A 22,227-nucleotide genomic window follows, 5' to 3' on the forward strand; every position below is an offset into this window, starting at 1 on the left:
CACAGAGCACCCTGCGGAAGGTCTGGAGACTGGGCCGGGAGGGGGCCAGAAGTGGGCCTTCTTGGGGGGGCTGCCCGCTGCCGGACCAGCCTGCCCCCCCCCCCAGGCAAGGGTGGCTCCCACTCGCCTTCCAATGGCAAACACCCAGCTCGTCCTTCCCTCGGGACCCAAGCGCTGCAGTCCCTGAAGCCAGGAATAGCATATTCCTCATGCACTGTGATTGTACTGCTGTGGCTGTTACTTTTTTACACCACTTTGAGTAGCCTTGACTGAAGCAGTTCACAAATTTCATCAATAAAATATGCTCCGTCACTACAGCGACTGTATTTTCTTGGAAAACAATAAAGGACCAACCTGAAAAAGGGGCAAATCACGAGGACAAAACAATGTAATTGTTTATAACTTTGGTTTACAAAGGAGAATTCAAGAGCAAAACCAAGAAAGTAAGTAAATTAAATAAATTCAGAAAGGACAGCTTTCTGAAATAAGGGATTCTCCTTTATAATAAAGGATGTATGGTCACTGTATACAGAACGCATTTTCTGCCTATACTTTCCTCTTGAATTCTAATTTTTAAACCCTGTAATGAGACCACCCATCCAAAGATATGATTCTGTTGGAAGTGTCTGAGTTGTGAATGTATGGAATACATTTGGGCTTTGCTGCCCCTTAAATGTTATCACCCCTTAAAATGAGTTGTGGGGCCCCAGGAGCCATTGGTGCCCAATCCCTCCCGAACACCAGGGCCGTTGCAAGCAGTGAAATTCAGCCTTCTGCCCAAAATCTCTCCCTTGCAGCAGGAACAGTGTCACCTTCAGCAACTTGTGGAGATGCTCAACAACTCCCATTCTCCACCGGCCACTTCAGCTGGAGATCCAATACATGGCAAGGTGGAGAAGGTGGAGATCATCACTGACCCAATGACCATAAACCAGGGGCGTCCCTTGCACCTGTTGCAGATGTAATTCTTGAGGCTGCTTTTCCTAGACCTCCCCATCTCATCAGAGAGGCGCACTCTGCCGCTAATGGAGACTATTTAACAAGTTCATGCAGCGTTTCTCAACCTCGGTAAGATTTGTGGACTTCAACTCCCAGAATTCCCCAGCCAGCATTCTGGCTGGGGAATTCTGGGGATTGAAGCCCACCCATCTGAAGCTTGCTGAAGTTGAGAAACACTGAGCTAATGTATTACAGTCAAAATGCACTAGACTCTTTTGCACTAGAATCAGCCATGGTTTCTGTAAGAGCAGCTGGTGGTTCTGGGAGAGAAGTCCCCTCTGAAGCTGCCACACCAGACCTTACCAAAAGAGAAGTAAAAGCCCCAAATCATGAACGTCTGGACCCAAGGTGCTTGCATCTGCCCTACGGGGAACTCAAAATACCAGTTCCACCAAAAGTGGAGCTTGATGGCTTAAGAGGTGACCATCTACCTGCCCCAGCTTCCCTCCTAAAAAGAGGTCTTACTGGACTCGCCGCCTTGGGCTCTCTGCCCCGAGCCTTTTGGCAGAAGGAACCAGTTTCGGTGGACCCAACTCCTTTGCATCCATGGACTGCCTTTAATAATTTAAAAGTTGCCAGAGACCTTTCTCCAGCCGGATGAGCCCCGACAAGCACTCAGACCCACTCCTTTCCTGAAAATATCACAAGGCGAGGCAGAAGAAGAATACCCAAAGCTCCAAAAGATGTTTATTTTTTAGAAAAAAATGTACAATTTTACTTCCTATATTTATGAAAAAAACCCTTTACTAACATTGCTGTAATGCTTAGTACCACTGCAAACTGTAAAAACAAACTTTTATATATTAAAAAAATTTACATTTTACAATTTTCTACATGCATGCACAAGGTTTCTCAGCTGTCTTTTAAAAAAAAAAAATCAGAAAATGGTTTCCTAAATTCAGTGTGCGTGTACGCATTTGAGCTAAGGAGAAAGGCGGCCTATATTTTAATACTTCCAGTCTGATAGGGGAGGGTGGTCACTCTCACCCTTTTCTCCTGCTAAACAACCAAGTCTTGCAATGATGTGAAATGACAGTGAAGTTACAGAGACCAGGTCTGGCTGTGCTTTCAAATTTAAGAGGATCAAAAGTGGGCAACAAACACAACAGGAAGATTCCCTTCTCCCCCCCGCTCAAAAGATTAGAAAGTTTCTACTTGTATTCTTCCAAAGCAATGTGCAACTGATTGGGAGAACTTTTATCTTATAATCAGCTTTTATCCTATAATGGTCAGCCACCAAAAAATTACTGTAAACGACCAACAGGAGATGTCACCATCCAAGATGAAGAATGGATCACTGGTGGACTCACATTAAGAGCCTCCCTAAGAAACTGATCCCACTTCTGTGGATCAAAGCTCTGACTGTGAATTGCTTCTAACACCCTAAAGTCTGCTTCTGGATCAATGTTTCTCAACCTCCGCGAGTTTAAGATGTGTGGACTTCAACTCCCAGAATTCCCCAGTCCACACTTCTTAAACTTGCGGAGGCTGAGAAATGCCGTTCTGGATTCAGGAGCAGCTGGAGTGGGTTTAGGTCACAGACAGAACCAACACTGGTGGTGCTGTTTAAGGCCTCAAGGGTTGAACCCAACCCACCTGGTGGGCACCTGCTTAGAAAAAGCTGCCAGCCAGAGGAAAGACAGACCACCAAGGCCAGCCTCTGAGAAATGACCAACAAGGATTTTGAGCTTTTAGCAGAGTTGTAGGACGTCTCCTGGGAACCTAACTGCAAAGGAGCCCATGCCAGCCTCCGTCTGCGGCTCACTTCAGGGAATGTCGCGGCAGGAATGAGGAAAACGAAGCTCACAACCCCCATATAAATATATAAATATAACACAAGCCCTAATTTCAGGATTTATTTACTTTTAAAAGGCATCACCCTTTAAGCAGACCCCAAGGGCCGCAATCCAGGCGAAGTGAAGTCCACCAAGCGTGCCAAGATTTAAACTGGAATATCTGCTGAAGTGGTCAGGGGTCTTATACTGCTTTTCAATGCAAAGCCAAATGACACCGCTGGCTTTTCAGAAGTTCCCTTACTGTGGCTGGGTCCTGCCCCAAGTATTAAACGTTAAAATTATTTTAGAAACTTGAATCACAGTGATATAACTGGAGGCGCCCCCTCCCCACTCTTCACCCTCCAACACAAGACCCCCCACAAGGAATGGACCCCCAGCAGCCCCAACACCAGCTGAGCACCGTATGTTGGCACAGCCCAACCTCTACCAAATTTTCTTTTGGAGAGGTCATCATTGAAACCAAAAAACCCCACATTAGGTAAAAATGAAACAGCTGTAGAAAAAAAACCCCAGCAGAAAAACTGAGGTCTTCTCGTGACAAAAAAAATAATTTCCTGAAAAATGAACAGCAAAAAAGACAGCTCAGAGTGACCTCATCTCTCCACGGGTGAGTGACTGGTCCTCAGCCAACCAGCAATTTTGTTCAGTTTTCCAAAGCCCTGGGGTGGGGTGGGGTGGGGGGGCAGGACAGGAAAGCCCTCTGCAAGCTGCTTCGTACTGGGGGCCTCTGAAAGTTGGGGGGGAGCAAGGATGCAGAGTCTCCCACAGAAACCGTCTAAAAGGAACAGCAAGACCCAGGTTTTGCACGTGCAAAAGAGCTTCCTGTTGACTCAAATGCAAGAAAGGGCTACTTTGCTCACCTCCCCCCTAAATCCCCCCCTTCACGCTAAAGCAGGGTCCAACCACAGAGCAGCGAGCGAATAGTCCCAACCTTGTGGCCAAGCGAGTGATTCAGAAGAAACTATTTACAACACACAGGATTTCTCTAAAAAGTACAGAGATCGGTATCTTAAAAAAAAAAAGACGTAATCTTCTTAAAAACGCCCACCCCAACACCCTTCCAGCTTTTTTTGTGTGTTTGACCTGTTGGAACTCAAGCCAGCCAAAGACCCCGAGAGACCGGATCGATGGCTGCAGGCGGTGGCCGGCCTCCCCTTGGACCACCAGGCCCTCCTAGGATGCTCCACCAAGCCTTGTGCAGTTGGACCTCAGGGACGGAGGGAGCTGACAACAGCATCAGGCGACGTGTGTGGGGGTGTGTGCGGGTGTGTGCACGTGCCTGCGTGTAGTTTTTTTTAAAAAAATGACATTCACGAAAGTTCCTTAGCCCAACTGTGTCTGCAGATGCTGGTGAAGACCGCCAACAGTTAGCCCTTAGAATTTGGCACAGTAACTTCCAGCAATTTCACCGGCAGGGGGGTGGGGGGGAAGGAGAGATAATGCTGTCCTTATCACCCACATACCTTCTCAGTTCCTGGGGGCTGGCTACAAAGGATGGGATGGGGGTGGGAATGGGGAGGGGTAAGGAAGGAAGGGCCCCTGCCCTTCCCCTCGGTTGGGGGCGCGAAGGACTTGGGGAGGAGAGGGGGAGAAGGAGCGGTCAAGCTCTGGCATCCATAGGTGTGGAGAAGATGACGCAGACGCCATGGAGGGCCTTCCGCTGACCCTGGGAACCTCTCTCAAACCCGGGAGACGCAGGCCGGTGCCAGGTGGTTGCCCCCTCCTCGCAGAGAGCTGCATTCCTGGCATTCAAGCCCTTCAGCTCAGCTGTAGGTCACACCGAGGTCTCCGACTGCAGCCGCATCACAAACTTGTGCGATTTGGGGTCCACAAACTCCTCCGAGAGCTTAAAAAAGGGGATCTTTTTGGTGCTGACCACGAGGCTGAAGTCATGGCGCTTCAGGACAAAGACCACCCCGTCCTTCAGCCCGTTGGTCACTGGCTCTTCGCTGACCAGAGTCCACTGCTTGGCCAGCCAGCGGTCTTTGTGGTACTGAATGGTGGGCCCCGCGGTCAAGTAGCGCTCGAGGAACGCCTGCGGAGATGGACGGGAAGCACAGGTCAGCGACTCGACTCCCAGCTTGACTTTGAAAACAGCAACAAAACTGGTGTATCACAGGATCACCGTGGTTTACGAGAAAAGTTTGTAATTCAAATGGGCCACCCCAAGCCAAAGTCCATTATGTTCAGGGGGAAAGACCCCATCCCCAAACTCTCTAAGTTGTAGCTTTTGAGAAGGTAGTCAATAAAAATAATAGTAACACCAACAATAATATTTCAGATGGATGCAATCCAATGAGACTTCACCCAAGAACCCCAAGATCTGGTGAGATCTGGTTATCTCATAGGTTTGGCCCATATTACCCATATTACCCATTTAACCCATTTAACCATAATTAGGTCCTTGGGTGCCCCCTGCTGGCGCGGTGGACTCCCTGGTGCCCACAAGAGCCGTGTTGCAAATTCCAGCATTAGGTTGGTCTTAAGACAGCACAGGCTTATGAGGGTTCCATTTGATACTGACTTCCCAGCCAATACTGGGCAAACTATTTTAAAATATTTGTGCCCTATCTTCAGCTAAAATCTCCATGCTGTCTCATAAAGTAAGGTTTAAGTTGAGGACAACATGTGTTTACCTTCACCCTTGCAGAGAACCCAATACATTTTAATTGTCTTATAAAGCACACAGAAGAATTCAGGAACCAGTGAAAATGAAATACCAACAGCAAAAAAGTTTAAACCAAAAATAAAAAGCAGAAAAGAATTCTGACTCCGCAACAGTTCCAAATTCAGGACTGTTCACCATTCGATTCTATTCCATTTGAACATCCATGTCCAAGAGCATTCTACCTTGGAATAGCAGAGGGCATAAGCAGCAGCAGAGTTGATGTGAAAATCTGCTTTGCAGTTTGTTCCCAAACACCCTTCCTGCTAAAGCAGCTTTACTGGAATTACTGCATTTTCCCATCGCGCTGAGCCCTGGGAATCACTGAGAGTCTTCCCTTAGGACTGAATGGAAGCGTGGGAAGCCAAGGGAGGACCGCCCCCCCAGGCTACCTGATCATTAAATTAAAGCATAGGAGCACCCCAGGACATTGTCAAAATTCTCTTCTCCTTTGGAAGAACGCTCCAAAGAAAACCCCCAACGTCAACTGGAACATGAAGTGGTTTATCGCCCCCACGCTAGCTGGACTTGACATGGGCAAAAGGAGACAAGGACCTCCCGGATCATCATCCGCAATTCTGCCAGAAGAATGATTCAGCCAGGCCAAAGGATCCGCGATGCAAACAACCAGCTAGCCGCTGTCATGCTTTTCTCTGCCCTTCCCACTCCCCAACCAACCGGGGAAGGAAGCCGTCCCCGCCTCCACTACCTTGGGCGTCATGTCATGGGTGATGCAGAACTCCAGATGCTGAAGGATGCTCTCCATTGTGTGGTATGGCTGCTGCTTGGTGGTACGCAGGTACTTCTGCATGGCCCGGGCCATGGAGGCAAAGATGGCCTGGGCGGCCTCCCGGGGGTCCATGATCTCCCGCGGATTTTTCTGGTCCTCCTCCTGAAGCCTTTTAATATGCGTGAAGGCCTCTTCCACAGCCACCACCAACCTGTGGAGACCAGAGGCCCTTGTCAGAGCAAGCAAACGGGCTCCACAGCTCCCACCTCTCCCCCTCCTCAAGGAACCATCCAGGGCAGAGAAGAGAATGGGGAAAGGATCCATCTTCAGCACAGATTAAGCTGCCCACAATAGCAGAGACACTCACAAACATCTCACCTGCAGCTTTTGCCAGCAGCTGGGTGGAAGCCCCGAGAGGTAAAGCACACCCAAAGCAAGGGGTGGAAGGGCAAGGAGAGGAGGATGTTGGGGGAGGGCGATTCGCTCTGTGACTTCTCTAAAAAGTTACCCGGACTCCCTTCAGTCTCCAAAGTAGACACAGCCATTAATTCAATCCTTTGTACAATTTGTATTTTTGCATTTTAATCTGCTTACAAGGCGCTTACAACTGTAATGTGAAAGGCACATTACAACTCTCTTAAGCTTGACATTAATCCTATTACTTAGGATGACGGCCTGCGTGAAGTTTTGATGATTAAGAGCCGTTTCGGAAAAACTGCGAACTGAATCCATTTTCCAAATCAAATCCTAAAGTTGAAGCCAACTAAATGGGAGGCCTCCAAACTGATTTGACAATTCATTGAAAGTGGAGCTGCTCCAAGGCTATTTTCCCAAACCAACTCAACAATTCACACAATTACAAAGGTGTGATCTCAGCCTTAAGGAATCCTCCCTCTGCAGGGACCTGAGCTTAGTTTTTTCTTGGCTGGGGAAGACCCTTCAGTCCTCTCCCCACTGCCCCCCAGGCCCACTGGTCCTTTTGAGGGGACCCACCTAGCTCGCCGCTTGCGCACTCGCCGCTCATGTTCTGCTTCCTCATAGTAGTATTCGTTGTGGCTGTTGTCCCGCCTCCGGGCAGCTGCAGCAATAACAGCCCGCGATTGGCTGGTTGAGTTGTTCGTTGTGTTCTCTGGAGGGAGGTAAAAGGGTGGAGAAAGGGAAGATCAAGGGGGTTATTGACTGGAGACTCCCTCACCTGATGTCCTCCAGGTGGAGGACCTTAAATTCCATCATTCCAGAAGGCACAACCAGCACTGTTCTACTATGGTCCAACAGCGTAAAGTGGTGTTGTCCCCAACATAAATCCCCACGCCAACCCCCAACCAGCCAGCCCAAGGTTAATCTTGCAGGGGAGGACCCTAACTTCCAGCATCCCCTACCATGGGCCAGAATGGCTAAGGAGAACTGGGAAAAGAGTAATGGTGGAACTCAGACCACCCACTTAACCCAGCTACTGAATAAACTTCCTCTCCATCCTCAGCGAATCAAACATGCTGGATTTGCCCTGTAAACTAAGCCTCAAAAAGTTAAGCCAATCTTGGGTGCAGCAATAGGGGTTACTACGGCCAAGATGTTGTGATATCTTACAATAATATTTTGTATTATTCATATTATAGTGGAGAATTCATCAATAAACCATCGATAAGTATACAATGTAAGGTAGATTTTTTTTCTTTTCTTAGTTTGTATTTGTGTTTTTTAAATTTTTCTTTTTAAGATTAAAGATTGTCTTGTTAATTGTGTACATATAAAATGAATGAATGTACAAATGGCCGATCTTGGTAAAAACAAACCAAGCTTAGCCCACGATACAAAAGCAGCTGCTTAGGCCTTCAACGGACCAGCTTAAGCGTTCGCATGGATGCAGCCAAGATCTGGAGGCCACATAGTTGGACCTCTGACCAAACTACATATGAAGTGGCAGCCGGAGTCCAACGCCCAGCCCGTAGCTCTCTACCAATCCCCTTTCCTCCAAGTCAGTTTAATTTAGGAACTCAAATAAATAGGAAGTAAAGGAAGAGTCTGTCTTTGGGCAAGGGAGCTGCAGGTGGGGAGGGGGCTGGGACAATCTTCACCAAGCTTTGCTGGAGAATCGTGAGCCTTGCAACTCCCCCCACCCTGCGTGCAGGTGGAGGAAGATGAGCTCAGCACCTCACCCTTGCTGAAAAATACAAGCAAATAAACAAAACTGGGCCACCCAATCCCTGTTTCATAGTCTAAAGCAGTGTTTCTCAACCTTGGCAACTTGAAGACCTGTAGACTTCAACTCCCAGAACTCCCCAGCCAGCTTGGGGAATTCTGGGAGTTGAAGCTCACAGGTCTTCAAGCTGCCAAGGTTGAGAAACACTGGTCTAGAGCAATGTTCTTGCTGTGCAATCAACCAACCAACATTTCTATCCAGCTAGGGAGAGCAGCTTTTAAGCTATTCCGCCCCCCTCGCCCATCTAGTCTGGCTTCTAGAAGGGAAGCAAGAACCACAGGACCAAGTGCTGGGCTGGCACAATTATCAGGGCTCACGCTCATTAGCACAGCCTTCCCTCAACCTGGCACCCTCTAGACAGGCTGGAACTGCAACACCAGCAGCTGGGAACTCAGGAAGTTGCACCCCAAGACAGCTGGAGGGCACTAGGTTGGGGAAGGCAGCCAAACACCCCCACCCCAGTCCAAGAACCGGGAAATCAAGTTAGTTCTCCAGCAGACCTAGTTAAAACATCTCTCTCTTGGCAGCTCAGCTTGAGAGCTGGAGAAGGAATAACACTTGGTTGCAGGCAACCCATTGCTGAGGATTCAAAGCCCGCCCCTTCAGGAGGGGCCGCCAACGCTTACCCTCGCCAAGTGAGTAGACCTTGAAGCCAGACATTTTCTTAGACAGAACCGACTTGGGCAGGTTGAGGAGGGCCGGGTTGTAGACAGGGAAATCGTGATAGTAATTCTCCAGGATCCACACGGCAACTCTCTGGATGCTACAGGGAGGGAAGTGTTAGACCCGGCTTTGTTACAACAAGGTAACAGCAATCACTGAGGGATCCGGTCACACAGTACAAGAAGCCAGAATGTGGCTGGCTTGCTTTTAGCACAATGGGTCTGCTGTCCCCTAATAACAACATCTGCCTATCCCAGGTCCTTGGGAAGGACTCGATAGGCAGATAAAAATGCCAAATCCAGTCTAAACATCTGGTTGACTGTGCAACCAACCATAATAACCATCATGCTTCTGGTTACATGTAAAACCAGCCACTGTGTTCTAAGTTTCACTGTGGTTCTAGGACAGGGATGCTGTTCGCTTCATCTCATCATTCCACAGAATTTGCAAAACCCCTGAAGGACAATCCAATGTAACGCGCAGGAACAAGCCTGCCATGAGATCAGAAGACATGGGAACGTGAGGGAGCCTTCCCTCCCCAGGCCCTACTGAGCCTGCCCAGGGGGGATGAAAACCCATCAATGGGCTCTCAAGGAGGAGCTCCCATCCATGATCTGGATGCGCATCTGGAGGGAGGTCCTGAAGGCACCCCATGGGGGGACCGGCTGAATTGAAGCAGAGGCACCTCTGGACATCCAGGTTCCAGCCACTCTGCTTAATTTTAAAAGCCCTAATAGCAGCCACATCTCACTGGCAGAAAAGTGGGGCAGAAATTGTGGCAGTACATGAAAACCAAGTGGTTTGTGCGTGGAACCCTGCAGGAGGCAGCCCAGTTCTTCCAGCATCATTTCCAGCAAAAGACCAAACACTTTTGGGCCAAGAGACACCCTTTGCCTTGGAGAGAAGAGGGCTGCGTTCCAAAAAGGAGCTGGGGAAACTAAATCTGATCTAATTTAAGCTTAAACTTAATTAAAACTAAACAAACTACAGGTAGTCCTCGTTTAATTACCATTTGTTCAGTGACTGAAGTTACGACAGCACTGAACTAATGGTACTTACGCCCAGTCCTCAAAATTATGGTCGTTGGAGCGCCCCTGCGGTCATGTGATCAAAATTTGGGTACTTGGCAGCCCGCCCACATTCATGACTACAGGATCCACTTCATTCAACAACCCCCACCCACTTATCCCCCCTCCCCATCTCTACTCTTTTGGCCCCTTGCGCTCCGTGGCCCCTGCCACCCTACGTGACCTTTGCCGTCGTCTTGCTCCTGCTGCTGACAAAGTGCACCCGGCCTGACCCTTCTCCAGGCAGCTGCTGGCCATGCGAGGAACTTCCTCCCGAGATCTCAGAAGAAAACCAGCGAAGGGCCAGGCCAGGCCAGGCCACCTCGTCAGCAACGTGAGCAAGAAGACGGCAAAGGTCAGATGGGGCCTGGGGCGGGGAGGGCGGCTGCAGTGGGGCAGCTGGGGTTTCACACCACACTGCGGCTCAGGGTCTTCTTGAGACGCTATGGGAACAGGGCTTCTTGGTGCAACTTGGCTGCCTGCTGTGCCGCAGGGTTTGAGGTGGCACTCCTCAGTGGCAGTGGCGAGTCTGGCGGAGGGGAGGAGGAAGATGATCGCGCTGAGGAGGAAAGGGAGGAAGGTCCACTGGGGGCGGCAGTGGGGGACACCAGCAGGAGAACCCAGCAGCCTCTTCATGCAGGGTAGCCAAAAAGGGCAGAGATGGGCAAGGGGGGGGGGAAGAGGCGGGGGGAGTTGAAGAGGAGGCAGTAATTTTGCCTTGGAAGAACCAAGGCTTGGGCTGGGCGGGACCAAGCCGGGAATGGCTTGGATCGGGGTGGGTCCTCACCTAATGACCCACAGGGTTCATTTAACAACAGCAAGAGGGACTGCTGTTGCTAAGCAGAGAAGTCACATGATGTTTCTGCTAATGACAGCTTTGCTTAGTGATGGAGTTGCCAGCCCCAATTAGGGTCATTAAGTGAGGACTACCTGTAAATACATTATCATGACTGTTCCCCATGTCTTTAATAATTTCTACTGAAAGAGGAAAAGTTGGTGGCAGTTTTGGAGGTGCTGCAGAGACCTAGGGGGATCAGGGGTAGCTGTGGAGCTTCAGCTGCACACCCTACGACCTGCCCCAGAATCAGGACAGTAGCCTCTGCCACCCAACTGCATCTTGCTTCACCAGCTTCGCAGCCTTCCCAATCAGTTCTGTCCCTGCTGTTTACACCAACATACTCATGATGAGCTCTGCCAAGGGTCCTGCGCTGACCCCCCGCCCATCCTTACCTGAGGTGCCCCACGTTGTAAAACCGGCTGGCCCCGTCAGTGGAGCGCACCACCTTGAGGGTGAAATGCGGCTGCAGCTGCCGCAGCTCGAGCAACACCACAGCCAGGTAGTGGACAAAAAGCAGGGCGTCCACAAGCGAGACGGCGTACTGGACGATGCCCTGGTAGTTGGTGTCACGGGAGTCCAGGATGCGGACGCCATAGAACAGCCAGTAGGAGGCCACCAGGAGGAAGACCAGCACCATGAGCAAGGCGCGGAAGACAAAAATGCGCGGGAGGAAGGCCTTGGGGCGCCGGAAGAAGAGGGCCCAGCTGCCCAGCAGGAGGATCAGCAGCTTGAAGGCCACCGAGATGAAGAGGCCCTCACAGGGGGTCCCACAAGGGCTCAGCTGCTCACCCCACAGCAGCTGGGGCAACAGCATGAAGGCGATGGGGGTCAGGAAGGAGAGGAGGGCCAGGGCCCCAGCCAGCGAGACCCCCAGGTGGCGGGAGCAGTCCAGGTGGGCACTGTCCTCCATGTCCTTGGTGATGCGTGTGATGTCATCGTGGGAAATGCTGTGTTCTGACGTGCCGGTCACCACTGTGGTCGTCTCACCCCAGTTGTCATCCTGCCAGGAAACAAAGGTAACAGGGGAGCCTTAAAAGGGGGCAGCAGTCACCGCCGAAAAAGAAGTGCGGTCTGTCCTCCCCTGTTGCAAATGGCCAAGCCTGGAAAGGCCCCCCTGTCCACGGCACCATGCAGTGATCCCAGCTGGACAGGCAGCAGCCCTGAAGACCCCCTTCTGCGCTCAGCCTCCCCCCGCTGGGGCTGGGCTGCAAAATGTTGGGGGATTCGGGGAACTGCAACCCAACACACCTAAAATCAGCGGAGTTGTATCCCTTCCATTTTCACTGATCACCAGAACGCCAACTGTGAACTGCTATCTAACTTACGCACCTTGGCAGCTCTTTCCCTCCAGACTAGCACAGGCTTAGAATTTTTAACTTTAGCAAAAACAGAGTTTGCACAATTGGATGGACTGTAAGAATCCCAGCCGGCTAGCTCCTCCATTCGTGTGGCAAATGGGATGTGTGTGTGTGAGATCTGGTGCAGTTCCAACTCCCCACCCCTCTCGTGGATGTCCTTGTATTTATTTATTACAGGTAGTCCTTGCTTTCTGACCAATCATTTAGCAACCATTCAAAGTTACAACAGTGCTGAAAAAAAAACTTTGCGGCCAATTTATGACCATTTATGACCTATGCAGCACCCCTCAGTTGCTTATTCGTCATTACAGTCAGTACGTGTTGTCCTTTGCCTGACCTGTGGTTTCCCCCCACCCCATTGCAGAGCAGAGAGATTGGAAAAGAAGGGGTTGTAAGACAGTAAGCTGTTTGCTGTTCCACACATCAAAAGCAATGCGATCCCACCAGCAGTGGGAAAGGGTCGGGCAAAGGAGAGATTGCCTACAGAAATCGCTTTCTTCCCACCCCGCTCGCAGAGCGGAGAGATTGGAGAGGAAGGGATTTCAAGAGAGTAAGCTGTTTGCGCAGTGCGCCTGTGGCTCCCAGGACTGGGCTGCCAGTGCAATCTCATTGCTTTCGATGTGTACAAGACAGTAAGCAGGCACTTAAGCACTGCAAAGGGCAGGGGAGAGGTTAGGAGGCAAACAAAAGCCAAAGGGGTGAAACTGAGTAGTCTTGTCTCTTTCCAGCCAGAAAGCACAGTTGCAGTCACGAGATTTCCCACTTAGCAACTGCTTTGCTTGGCAGTGGAGTTCCAAGTCCCAATTAGGGTTGTTAAGTAAGGACTACCAGTATCATTATCAACATTTTACCATAATCATTCCAAGCAGGGCTACAAAATGGGGTAAATAAAATTGCAGCAAAACCAGAATAGAGCATTGAAAATGTTGGACCAGGAGCAGAGAGACCCAGGTTCTAGTTCCCCTGCAGCAACCATGGCCCAGTCATCCTTCCTCAGCCCAGCCTACTTCACAGGGTTGTTGCTGTGAGAAAATAAGGGAGTACTTTACACTTAACTTAACTCCTGAATGAAAGGCAGGATATAAACTTAGTAAGATAAACAAAGGTGAGAGAGCAGCAGGAGCAGAACTCAACACCACATAGATGCACGATGTAAGGCCACTTTTCCTTCCTGCCTTCCTCTTTAAGCACATACCCAAAATAATTCCCTACAGAGAAACATCCCAAAACTCTAGCAAAAGAACCCTTCATTCCCTGGGAGACACACTCCAGAAAGTGCCCCAGGAGCAGACGCAGAAGCAAGAACAAGGGCCAGGAGGCGAGGTCAACGCCTGTCTTCCCAGCGTAGCCAATAAAGCCACTCACCCTTTCGTCACCTCGGGTTGACTCGTTGTCCAGCAGGGGCTCCCCAGGAGCCTGGATGGTGACGGACTTGTCCCCTCGGCTCCCATCTCGACTCTTGGAGCGGTGTCGCTCTCGCCGATCTCTGTGGGGGGCAAAAAGGGGGTCCTGAGAGTTAGGGATGGCTGCTCAGTTCACAGCTACTGCAGACGCCCATCTTCTCACGAATTGCCAACCCCAGGCGCTCCGTGGTGACGGGGCATGCAGGGGTTCCCCTCCAGCTGCTGGTTTGTGGAAGAAAGCTGAGGAACAATGTACCCAGGTCATCGGAAGCCATGGGGTAAGCCCATGACAAGTCTGAGGTGAAGCTGGTTAGGGATCTGTCACAGTCCTATCTTAGGGGCTCTACCACAGTTTTTTCTCTTCCCTACCACCAAATGGCAGAAACTCTTCCTTAAATTGTCTACAAGCACAGAGGTGGCTCTCAGGGCCACAAAAAGGGGACCTGGGAGGCATCCTCTGCATGGAGCCATAAACCAAAGATTTAGAATCCAGGACAGCTGGGATTACACATCACGCTAAACCTAAGCTAGCCAGAAAGTGGACGGAGGTAATGTACCTTTGTAGACCCCACACACTGACAACCCCCTGCTTTTCCCCAGGACCCACTGGATCAACCCCACAGTTGGCAGTCCCTTGACAATGACAGCTGGAGGGGAACCAGGACACACATGCACCCCAATACTGAGCCCAACCAAACTAGCTATGAAGGGGGGAGATCTCAAATCCTTCCCCCAATGGATGCAAGGATGAGGGGGTAGGACCTGAACAGCTGAATTATGTCCCCCACCAAAAGCCACAAGTCCTCAAGCTGTCATGGGGCCAATGTGTTCCCCCACCCAAAAAGACTGCATTCTTGCAGACTAACTGTCCTGTCCTGTGTACATGAGAGACCCAACCTACAGCACCCGTGCAAATTTTGAGACTATTGGAAAATGAAATGGGGAAGCTAAATAAAATTCCAGAGAATTGACAGTTGTAGAAGTTTTACACACCTTGCCACGTGTCCTAAAGGTAGAGCTGGTCATCAATACTCTCACTATTACAGGTTGAGTGGGCACAGAGCATCTTCACATGACAGAGAGTTCAGTGAAGTTGCCGATAGAGTCAGAATCTAGTAACGCCTCTGAGTGTATTTCAGAGCCAGTCTATGTTTGTATGGGTAACAGGAATTACTAAATATGGATAGTCCTCAACTTACGACTGTTTAGTGACTGTTTGAAGTTACAACAGCACTGAAAAAAGTGACTTGTGACCAGTCCTTGCACTTACGACTGTCTCAGTGTCCCTGTGGTCAAGTGATCAAAATTCGGGCACTTGGCAATCCGCATGTATTTACATTTGCAACGTCCAAGGGTCAGATGATCGCCATTTGCGACCTTCCCAGCTGGCTTCCGACAAGCGAAGTCAATGGGGAACAGCATGATTCACTTAATGACTGTGTGATTCTCTTAACCACTGCAACAAATGTCATAAAATTGGGTGCAGTCACATGATGCTTTGCTTAAAAACTGCACCACTTAACAATGAATTTTCCAATTCCTATTGTGGTCGTAAGTCAAGGACTACCTGTACGAATGTGTACCTCTGCAAGCCTGGGCTCTGCTCAGTTTCAGATTATTCAAAGCTCCTGACACCTTTGGTTTCATTTCCCAGCCAGCTTTAAGGTGTCTGATTGAAATATGCTATGCTCTCAAGTATGACTCTTTGCTGATGCTTCAGAAGGGGACAGGAGGTAGCAGGGCACTCACAAAGTGCGTAGGTTCTCCACAATACAGACATAAGCCCTTGTACTTAAGCAGACAATAGCCCTGCTATTCCCAGCTCAGGGCTTCAACTTTCGAAATCTCTGATGTGTGAGTGGAGGAACTAACTAAAAAATGGGATTTTCCCTTCATGGCCATCATCTGTCTTCCACCAATTGTCTTCAAGCAGAGCTGGATTAATGTCATCAGAGACTTTAGGATACCTTCATGAACAAGTTCATCCTGCATTTCATCTGGCAACCCCTCTTTGAACTGTCAATCAAGCCTCTTTTCTTCCAATCCACATTCTGACTTAATAGTTGCTCTGGATATAACATTTCAGGTGGAACAAGCTTGTTTCAGGAATAAACCACCTCTAGAATACCTTGAAACAGTTACAGCATTCCAGAAACCACCAAACTGCCCCTCATGGAGAACACCATTTCTGGTAGATTTTACCCCACTTACTGGGCTAGCCAATCCATCACCTTGACTAACTAATTCATCTCATTTCCACTTGGTTCTGATGCTGGAGCAAGGCACGGTCAACTTGAATGATGATTAGCAAGGTTGCTAGAGGGTCTGTAGCCACTGTGTTAATTTTGGATCCCTAGAGAATGGCTGTTCTCCCACAGCAATGGAACGAGGAGAGGGCAATCAATTTGTCAAGCTTCACCCCCAGTTCAGCCATAAATCACAGGTCCTTAATTCAGCCTTCTTAACATAACGCTCCCAGATATAACACATCTTGATTGGAATCATTATTGCAGACAAGAATGAAGCCTCAAATGCCACACTCAATTGCTTAGTGCAGCACAAAAAGGTCAGAACCTTTATATAAGTCTACGCTCTAGAGCCATGTTTCTCAATTTCAGCAACTTAAGACTTAAGCACTTAAAGTATGGACCAGCTGACTGGGGAATTCTGGGAGCCCATACATCTTAAAGTTGCTGAGATTGAGAAACATGGCTCTAGAGTTTAAACTCTAGAGTTTAAACTCTAGACCTCTTCCTTTTGCTCTCCAGAATTAACTGATACTTGGCCGGCCTCTTGGTGACCTGTGGGACATGGGAAAGTTCCCAAGCAGGATTGAGTTATGCTTTCACTTCCCAGAAGGACTACCAAATCCAGACTGCAGAATTCCAGATTATCACTAGATGGCAGCAAAGACTTACAGTTCTCTGGCATCCGGATTTTTGCAACCTAGATAGGATACTCCCCAATGCCTGTGACTTAAGGCTGCAATTCTAGGGGGAGCAAACAATTATCAAGCTCCTCTCTGAGCACATTTTGTTCCATGTGTGATCTTACACAGTTCTACGAAGTCTTTCCAGATCCTTTCAGGACTGGTCCCTAGGCACCTCCTCTACCAGCCCCAAATTCAGCCCAGCTGGCTAGCTTACCTGGGCTTCCGGGAGCTGCGTGAGTGCCCCGACTTGTAGGAATACCCTGAATATTGTGATTCGTTGTCCATGTTGTCAGAACGTCGAGCCTTGTAGCGATCCACGTTGATGGATTTGGATCTCCCGGGCCCTGGGACAGCCACCAAGGCAGCCGCTGCCTCCTTCAGAGCCGGCTTCTTTAGGCCGAGGGGCACCTTCAGAAAGTCAACTTTCACCTTGAAGGACTCTATTTTGATTGGCTGGCTGGGCACGACTTAGAAGAAAAGAGGCGCACCTGTATGAAGAGGAAGGCAGAACAGGTTTAACCCCTTTAATCTTATCCACCCAAAGAGTTTCCAGAGTGGGAGAGCATGCAGGACAACTAAGAGGACAAGGAGCTGAGGGACTAGGAGGTACAATGATTTTTAAAAAGCTGGGGTTGCAAGTAGAAAATCAGCACCTCAGGAAAGTGAAACTACAACCTTCTGTTCTCACAAACTAGCTTTCTGCATGCAGAGATTCCTAATGCACATTTGGGGTACATTATAGCTTGACATGCACACTTTCTGAGAAGACCTATTGTGTTACCCCGTTTCTCCAAGAGATTCACCTTATGCTCTCCATGTCCTTTCTACCATCCTTTGTTTCCCTTTCCTACCCACCCGACTGCTTTGTAGAAGGAAACAGGGAGCTCTCCCTTTTCCCAGAATGCCCCTCTTCCAAAGATTCTGGCAGCTCCCTAGAAACCACTTTAGAAGAGAACGAAGCACTTTTTGAATGACTCTGCCTGTTTTGTGCAGGGAGAAACCGGGAAAGCGATTTCTCTGAATTTCCCCAGGGGATTGAGAACTTCTCCCACACATTCTCAGGGCACATATCCAGAACAGCCCCACGTGGTATCTTCACTGGGACTGAATGGAAGCCCAGAGAGACATTCACACGTACCCCTTGGCTACCTGGTTATTCAGTTGTGCTAGACTTAGTGTGCATTTATAACTAAGGGAGTGCAAAGGGTAGCACACTCCACCCATGAACATTTCACCAAAACTTTCTCCTCTTTTCAACTTTCTGACTTCTCTTGTTACCCAACGTGGAAACCTTATTCCAAAATAAAATAGCAGCAGCAGTAGCATGTTGATACAGATCTAAAAAATCCTCTGCACACTTTAATTCCTACCTATCCCATTAGAGAACAACGCTCTGGTTCAACTTAAGCAGAGACTCAGGGCAATTTCTGCCCAGCCACACGGACAAATGGGCCACGTTTCTGGTGGAAGAGTGGGCCTGGGCTGGGCCTTGAGATATACTCTTGGTGGAAGAGGAGAAACGGTGGGCCAAGCGAGAAGCAGAAAACTTCCTGCCAGGGTCTGACCATTTCCAAAGAAAGCCGGCCTGAGGGGGGTGCCAAAATTTCACCCAGAGCTGCACAGACCCCACCCTTCTGGAAGTAGCCAGTGCTAGAAAATTAAGCATGATTGATGTGTTCATTAAGGATCCGCTCTTCTGTGTGCTCAGTGCCTCAGAGCAAGAGAGGGAGAAGCCAACTAGAAGGTGCCTCGTTCAAGGCTAGAGCCCGCTCTGCTCCAGGGCGCCAGGAGTCTGTCAGAACAAGTCGGACACGAACACTCCAAGAGGAAGCTGAGTCGACAAAACTCAGATCCTCCCCAAAAGAGCCTTCAGAGAAAAGTCCCAGATCCGGTTCTCCTGGGGGAGAAGACCAGAGTTGAGGGGCAGGGCACATTCTTGGCACCAGGAAACCCAGGATGAACGCAATTCCAGCATTGCCAAGCGAAGGTCCTCCAGGGTCTTCCATCCTCTGAGCTGCACGGGAAGCCTGGCATGGTCCTGGTGAGCCGGCAATGGCGTCTTTAGGAGGAATGCAGATGTGGAAACAGCAAGGCAAACTTTTCGCTGAGAACCTGGGCGGAGTTAGATCCATTAAAGGGAACCAATGATGCCTATTTATTATCTGAGGAGCCGCAACTGAAGCATTATTTGCCAAAAGCAGCCGGTTACACCTTCTGATGTCTAGACATGGGCTGGCTAATTCAGAAGCCATCAAGCACTGGGGGATTTAAGCTATTCTTTATGAAAGAACCAGCCTACCATAGAAATTCATAAACAATTGTTAGAAAAAAATGAGATGTGCCAAAATACAGGTAGTCCTCAACTTATGACCACAATTGGGACCGGAATTTCCATTGCTAAGCGATGCGGTCGTAAAGTGAGATGACACATGACCACGTTGCTTAGCAACAGCAATCCCAGCAATTCCTGTTGCCATTGTTAAGCAATTTTATTGGTCATTAGCCAAGGACTCATCCTGATCCAAACCATTCCGTGCTTGGTCCTTCCCAGCCCCAAGCTTCAGTAAGGTAAGGGACTACCTCCATCTCCCCCCATCCACCTATCTCCCCCCACATCTCTGCCCTTCTGGACGCTCTGCACCCTGCCTTGCAGGGTGACAAGCAGCCCCAGAACCACACAGCTCTGGGGCTGCTTGCCATTTGTTTTTTTTCCCCACAGCGCGAAGCCCAGCCACATCAGCAGTGGGAGCAAGAAGACAGCGAAGGTCAGCTGGGGCAGCAGAGTGTAGGGTGGCAAGGGTCTCGGAGTGCAGGATGACAAGGGTGACTGTGGCTGAGACCGGGCTGGGGCAGCTGCAGCTTCCTGGGGCAAGGCAAGCAACCCCAGAGCTGCGCAGTTCTGGGGCTGCTTGCTGCCCTGCAAGGCAGGGTGCAGGGTGGCCAAAAGGGCAGAGATGGGTGGGGGAGTTGAAGAGCCACTGAGGTCATAAGTGTGGGTGGGCTGCCAAGCGCCCAAATTTTTTTTTAGACTTTTTATTCCATCTTTATTATTTTTATAAATAACTCAAGGCAGTAAACATACTTAACACCCCTTCCTCCTATTTTCCAGACAACAACAACCCTATGAGGTGAGTTGGGCTGAGAGAGTGACTGGCCCAAAGTCACCCAGCCAGCTTTCATGCCTAAGGCGGGATTACAACTCACAGCTTCCTGCTTTCTAGCCTGGTGCCTTAACCACTAGACCAAACTGGCTTGTGACCATGGGGGCGCTGCAATGGCCATAACTTCGGGCACAGGTCGTAAATCCCTTTGTTCAGCACCGCCGTAACTTTGAATGTTCGCAGAACGAATGGTCGTAAGTCAAGGACTGCCTGTATAGGCAAGCAGGGAGAAAGGTTGACGAAAGACCATTTCAGCATTTTGGGTCACATTCTTGTAGATTTAAAATGAGTAAAAACTAATCTAACGGACACCTAGACACCCTTTCAAGAAGACACTGATGGGCTAGAGAAGCTGCATTCAGAATGCAGCACTGGTCCAAACAATGTGATGTTACCCTATCATGGTGCTGTTTGGATAGAAATTGTATCACCCATTACTTTTATTCTGGAAGAAGACGCAATGGTTTCTTCAAATGTCTGTACTTCCTTCTGAATTCCATCAATGGTTTGAAAATAGGAATGGGACATTGTGTCTTTTAAGAGGGCAAAAACTGCTACTGCAAGCTTGAGAAGACATGCCTTCTCTATCCCTGGAGCCACGGACTGAAGATCCATCACTTGGCAGCTGAGCTTTTATGACAAGGACAGCATCAGTTTCAGTACGTTTCTTCCAATCACTGCAACTTTTTTCTCCAAATCATTTACTGTTAGCAGTTGGCGATGCTCTAGAACATTTCTAAATCTTTCCCCCATTTCCTGCTTGAAGCAGAGGGTTGATCAAGATGACCTCCGGCTCTACCGCTGGACTCTTATCCCGGTTCCATTTTTCAGGACCAGCCAGTATACTGAACAAAATGAGCTTGAATTTCTCAGGACGCCAAAAAAAGTTCCTAGATTAAAACTAACCCGGGGTAGCCTGCTGCGCAAATGCAACTATTTCTTTAACTGACCTGATCCAGCATGTTGTGAGAACCCAGCCTAATGTTGATTTTGGATGCAATCCTCAGTATTCCCAGCTGAGAAAAGGATCTTGGTTCCATCAGAGGAGGCAAATGACCTAGTTTAAGGAAATTTCCTTTGCTGTGTGCTCAAGACCCAGAAGACAACCTTCCTCAATGTGAGCCCTTCAGACCTGCTGGTCCATGACTCCCAGCTTCGAAACAGGCAGCAACAGCAAACATCTTCCTGCCTTCTGAGAAACTCAGGTTTTCCCCACTCTCCAAAAAGAAAGTTCTAGACATTCTACCTTGGGAAAAGACATGCAATTATCCAGAAGTGCAACATCAGCCTGCAGGACTCCCAGCAGCGAAGGTGTGCAGGTTTTACCCCTTTGACAATTCTCTGTCTCTACCCACAAGAAAGTGAAGTAGAAATATGCAAAGCTTATATAAACAGTCTCCATTCTGTCTGTGCCACTTATGTTCACCGTGTGCAGAATAAAATGTAAAAATGGCTTTATAGATGCTCAACTATTTCCAAATATCTGACCAAGCTCCATGAACTGCTTGTTGTCTGAGAAGCCACTGGACAACAAGAAGCCAGACAAGATTCAAGGCAAGCAAATTAAGAGCAAAATATGCAGGGTGTGGATAAAGTGCTCAAGGAGAAGCTATTCTCCCCTTCCCAAAATACTAGAACCAGAGGTCACCCAATTAAACTGAATCCTGGAAGAATCAGGAAAGACAAAAGGAAATATTTTTTTACTCGACACATAATTCGACTTTGGAATTTGCTGGCAGATGTGGTGCTGGCTATCAGCTTCAATAAGGGTTGGACTGATTCATGGAAGTCCTATTATTAAGCTATTAGCCTTGATGGTGATGCGCCTGCCTCTGAAGGCCATCTGCTGGGAGTCTAGTGGGCTTCTTTGTGCAGTCGGTCGGCCACTGTGAAAACAGACAGTAGACTAGATGGGCCAGAGGTCCGACCCAGCAGGGCATGGCTTATATTCATATATAAGTTCAGGAGAGGTGTCATGGAAGCTCCTCGCCTGCAGCTTTAGGGAGATGGCAAAAGGGGGACTTCGCAAAGTGCTTTGCTCCCAAAAAACTGGGGGAGAGGAAACCACAGGATCAAAGCAGAAACGACTCCCTGCCTGCAGGTGGTGGCATGTCCACAATCTGTGGTTGCCCTACAACCTCTGCAGAGGAGAGAAGACCTCTTCTGATGACCTCCTCTTGTCTTATCATCCAGAGAACAGACCGCCAGCAGGCTGGAAGCGTTGGGGGTGGGGAGAGGGATGCCCCAGGATCTATGCAACTGTGCCCATCTCCTTTCCAGTACAACTGCCTGCTAGAGGCCATGGGTCCTCTATGGCAACCCCAGGGGCATGTCAGATGAGAGAGTAGGCCTTTGGAGACAAACTTCCCTTGCTGCAGGTGAGCACAGATTTCCACAATGCTTCCGTGCATGCAT

At 49.2% G+C, this 22,227-nt stretch overlaps 1 protein-coding gene across 4 annotated transcripts in view; it reads right to left on the reverse strand.

Moving 5' to 3' along the window:
- Window positions 1-1,672: 1,672 nt before the first annotated feature.
- VANGL2 (VANGL planar cell polarity protein 2) overlaps window positions 1,673-22,227 on the reverse strand; it is a 39,088-nt gene continuing 18,533 nt past the window's right edge. For all 4 annotated transcript variants that reach the window (XM_088151069.1, XM_088151066.1, XM_088151067.1 and 1 more), the window contains 7 exons: window positions 16,866-17,139; window positions 13,682-13,802; window positions 11,351-11,958; window positions 9,017-9,153; window positions 7,184-7,319; window positions 6,170-6,401; window positions 1,673-4,830 (listed from right to left, as the gene is read on the reverse strand). In XM_088151069.1, coding sequence (XP_088007195.1) covers window positions 4,570-4,830; window positions 6,170-6,401; window positions 7,184-7,319; window positions 9,017-9,153; window positions 11,351-11,958; window positions 13,682-13,802; window positions 16,866-16,936 — 1,566 coding nt within the window. In that variant the 5' untranslated portion in view covers window positions 16,937-17,139 and the 3' untranslated portion in view covers window positions 1,673-4,569. The remainder of the gene's footprint in view (window positions 4,831-6,169; window positions 6,402-7,183; window positions 7,320-9,016; window positions 9,154-11,350; window positions 11,959-13,681; window positions 13,803-16,865; window positions 17,140-22,227) is intronic.

The sequence above is a fragment of the Python bivittatus genome, unplaced genomic scaffold (genome assembly GCF_059951505.1).
Source record: "Python bivittatus isolate LINGU-HERP-01145 unplaced genomic scaffold, Pbiv_v1 ctg000660_np1212, whole genome shotgun sequence".
NCBI classification, from domain to species: domain Eukaryota; kingdom Metazoa; phylum Chordata; class Lepidosauria; order Squamata; family Pythonidae; genus Python; species Python bivittatus.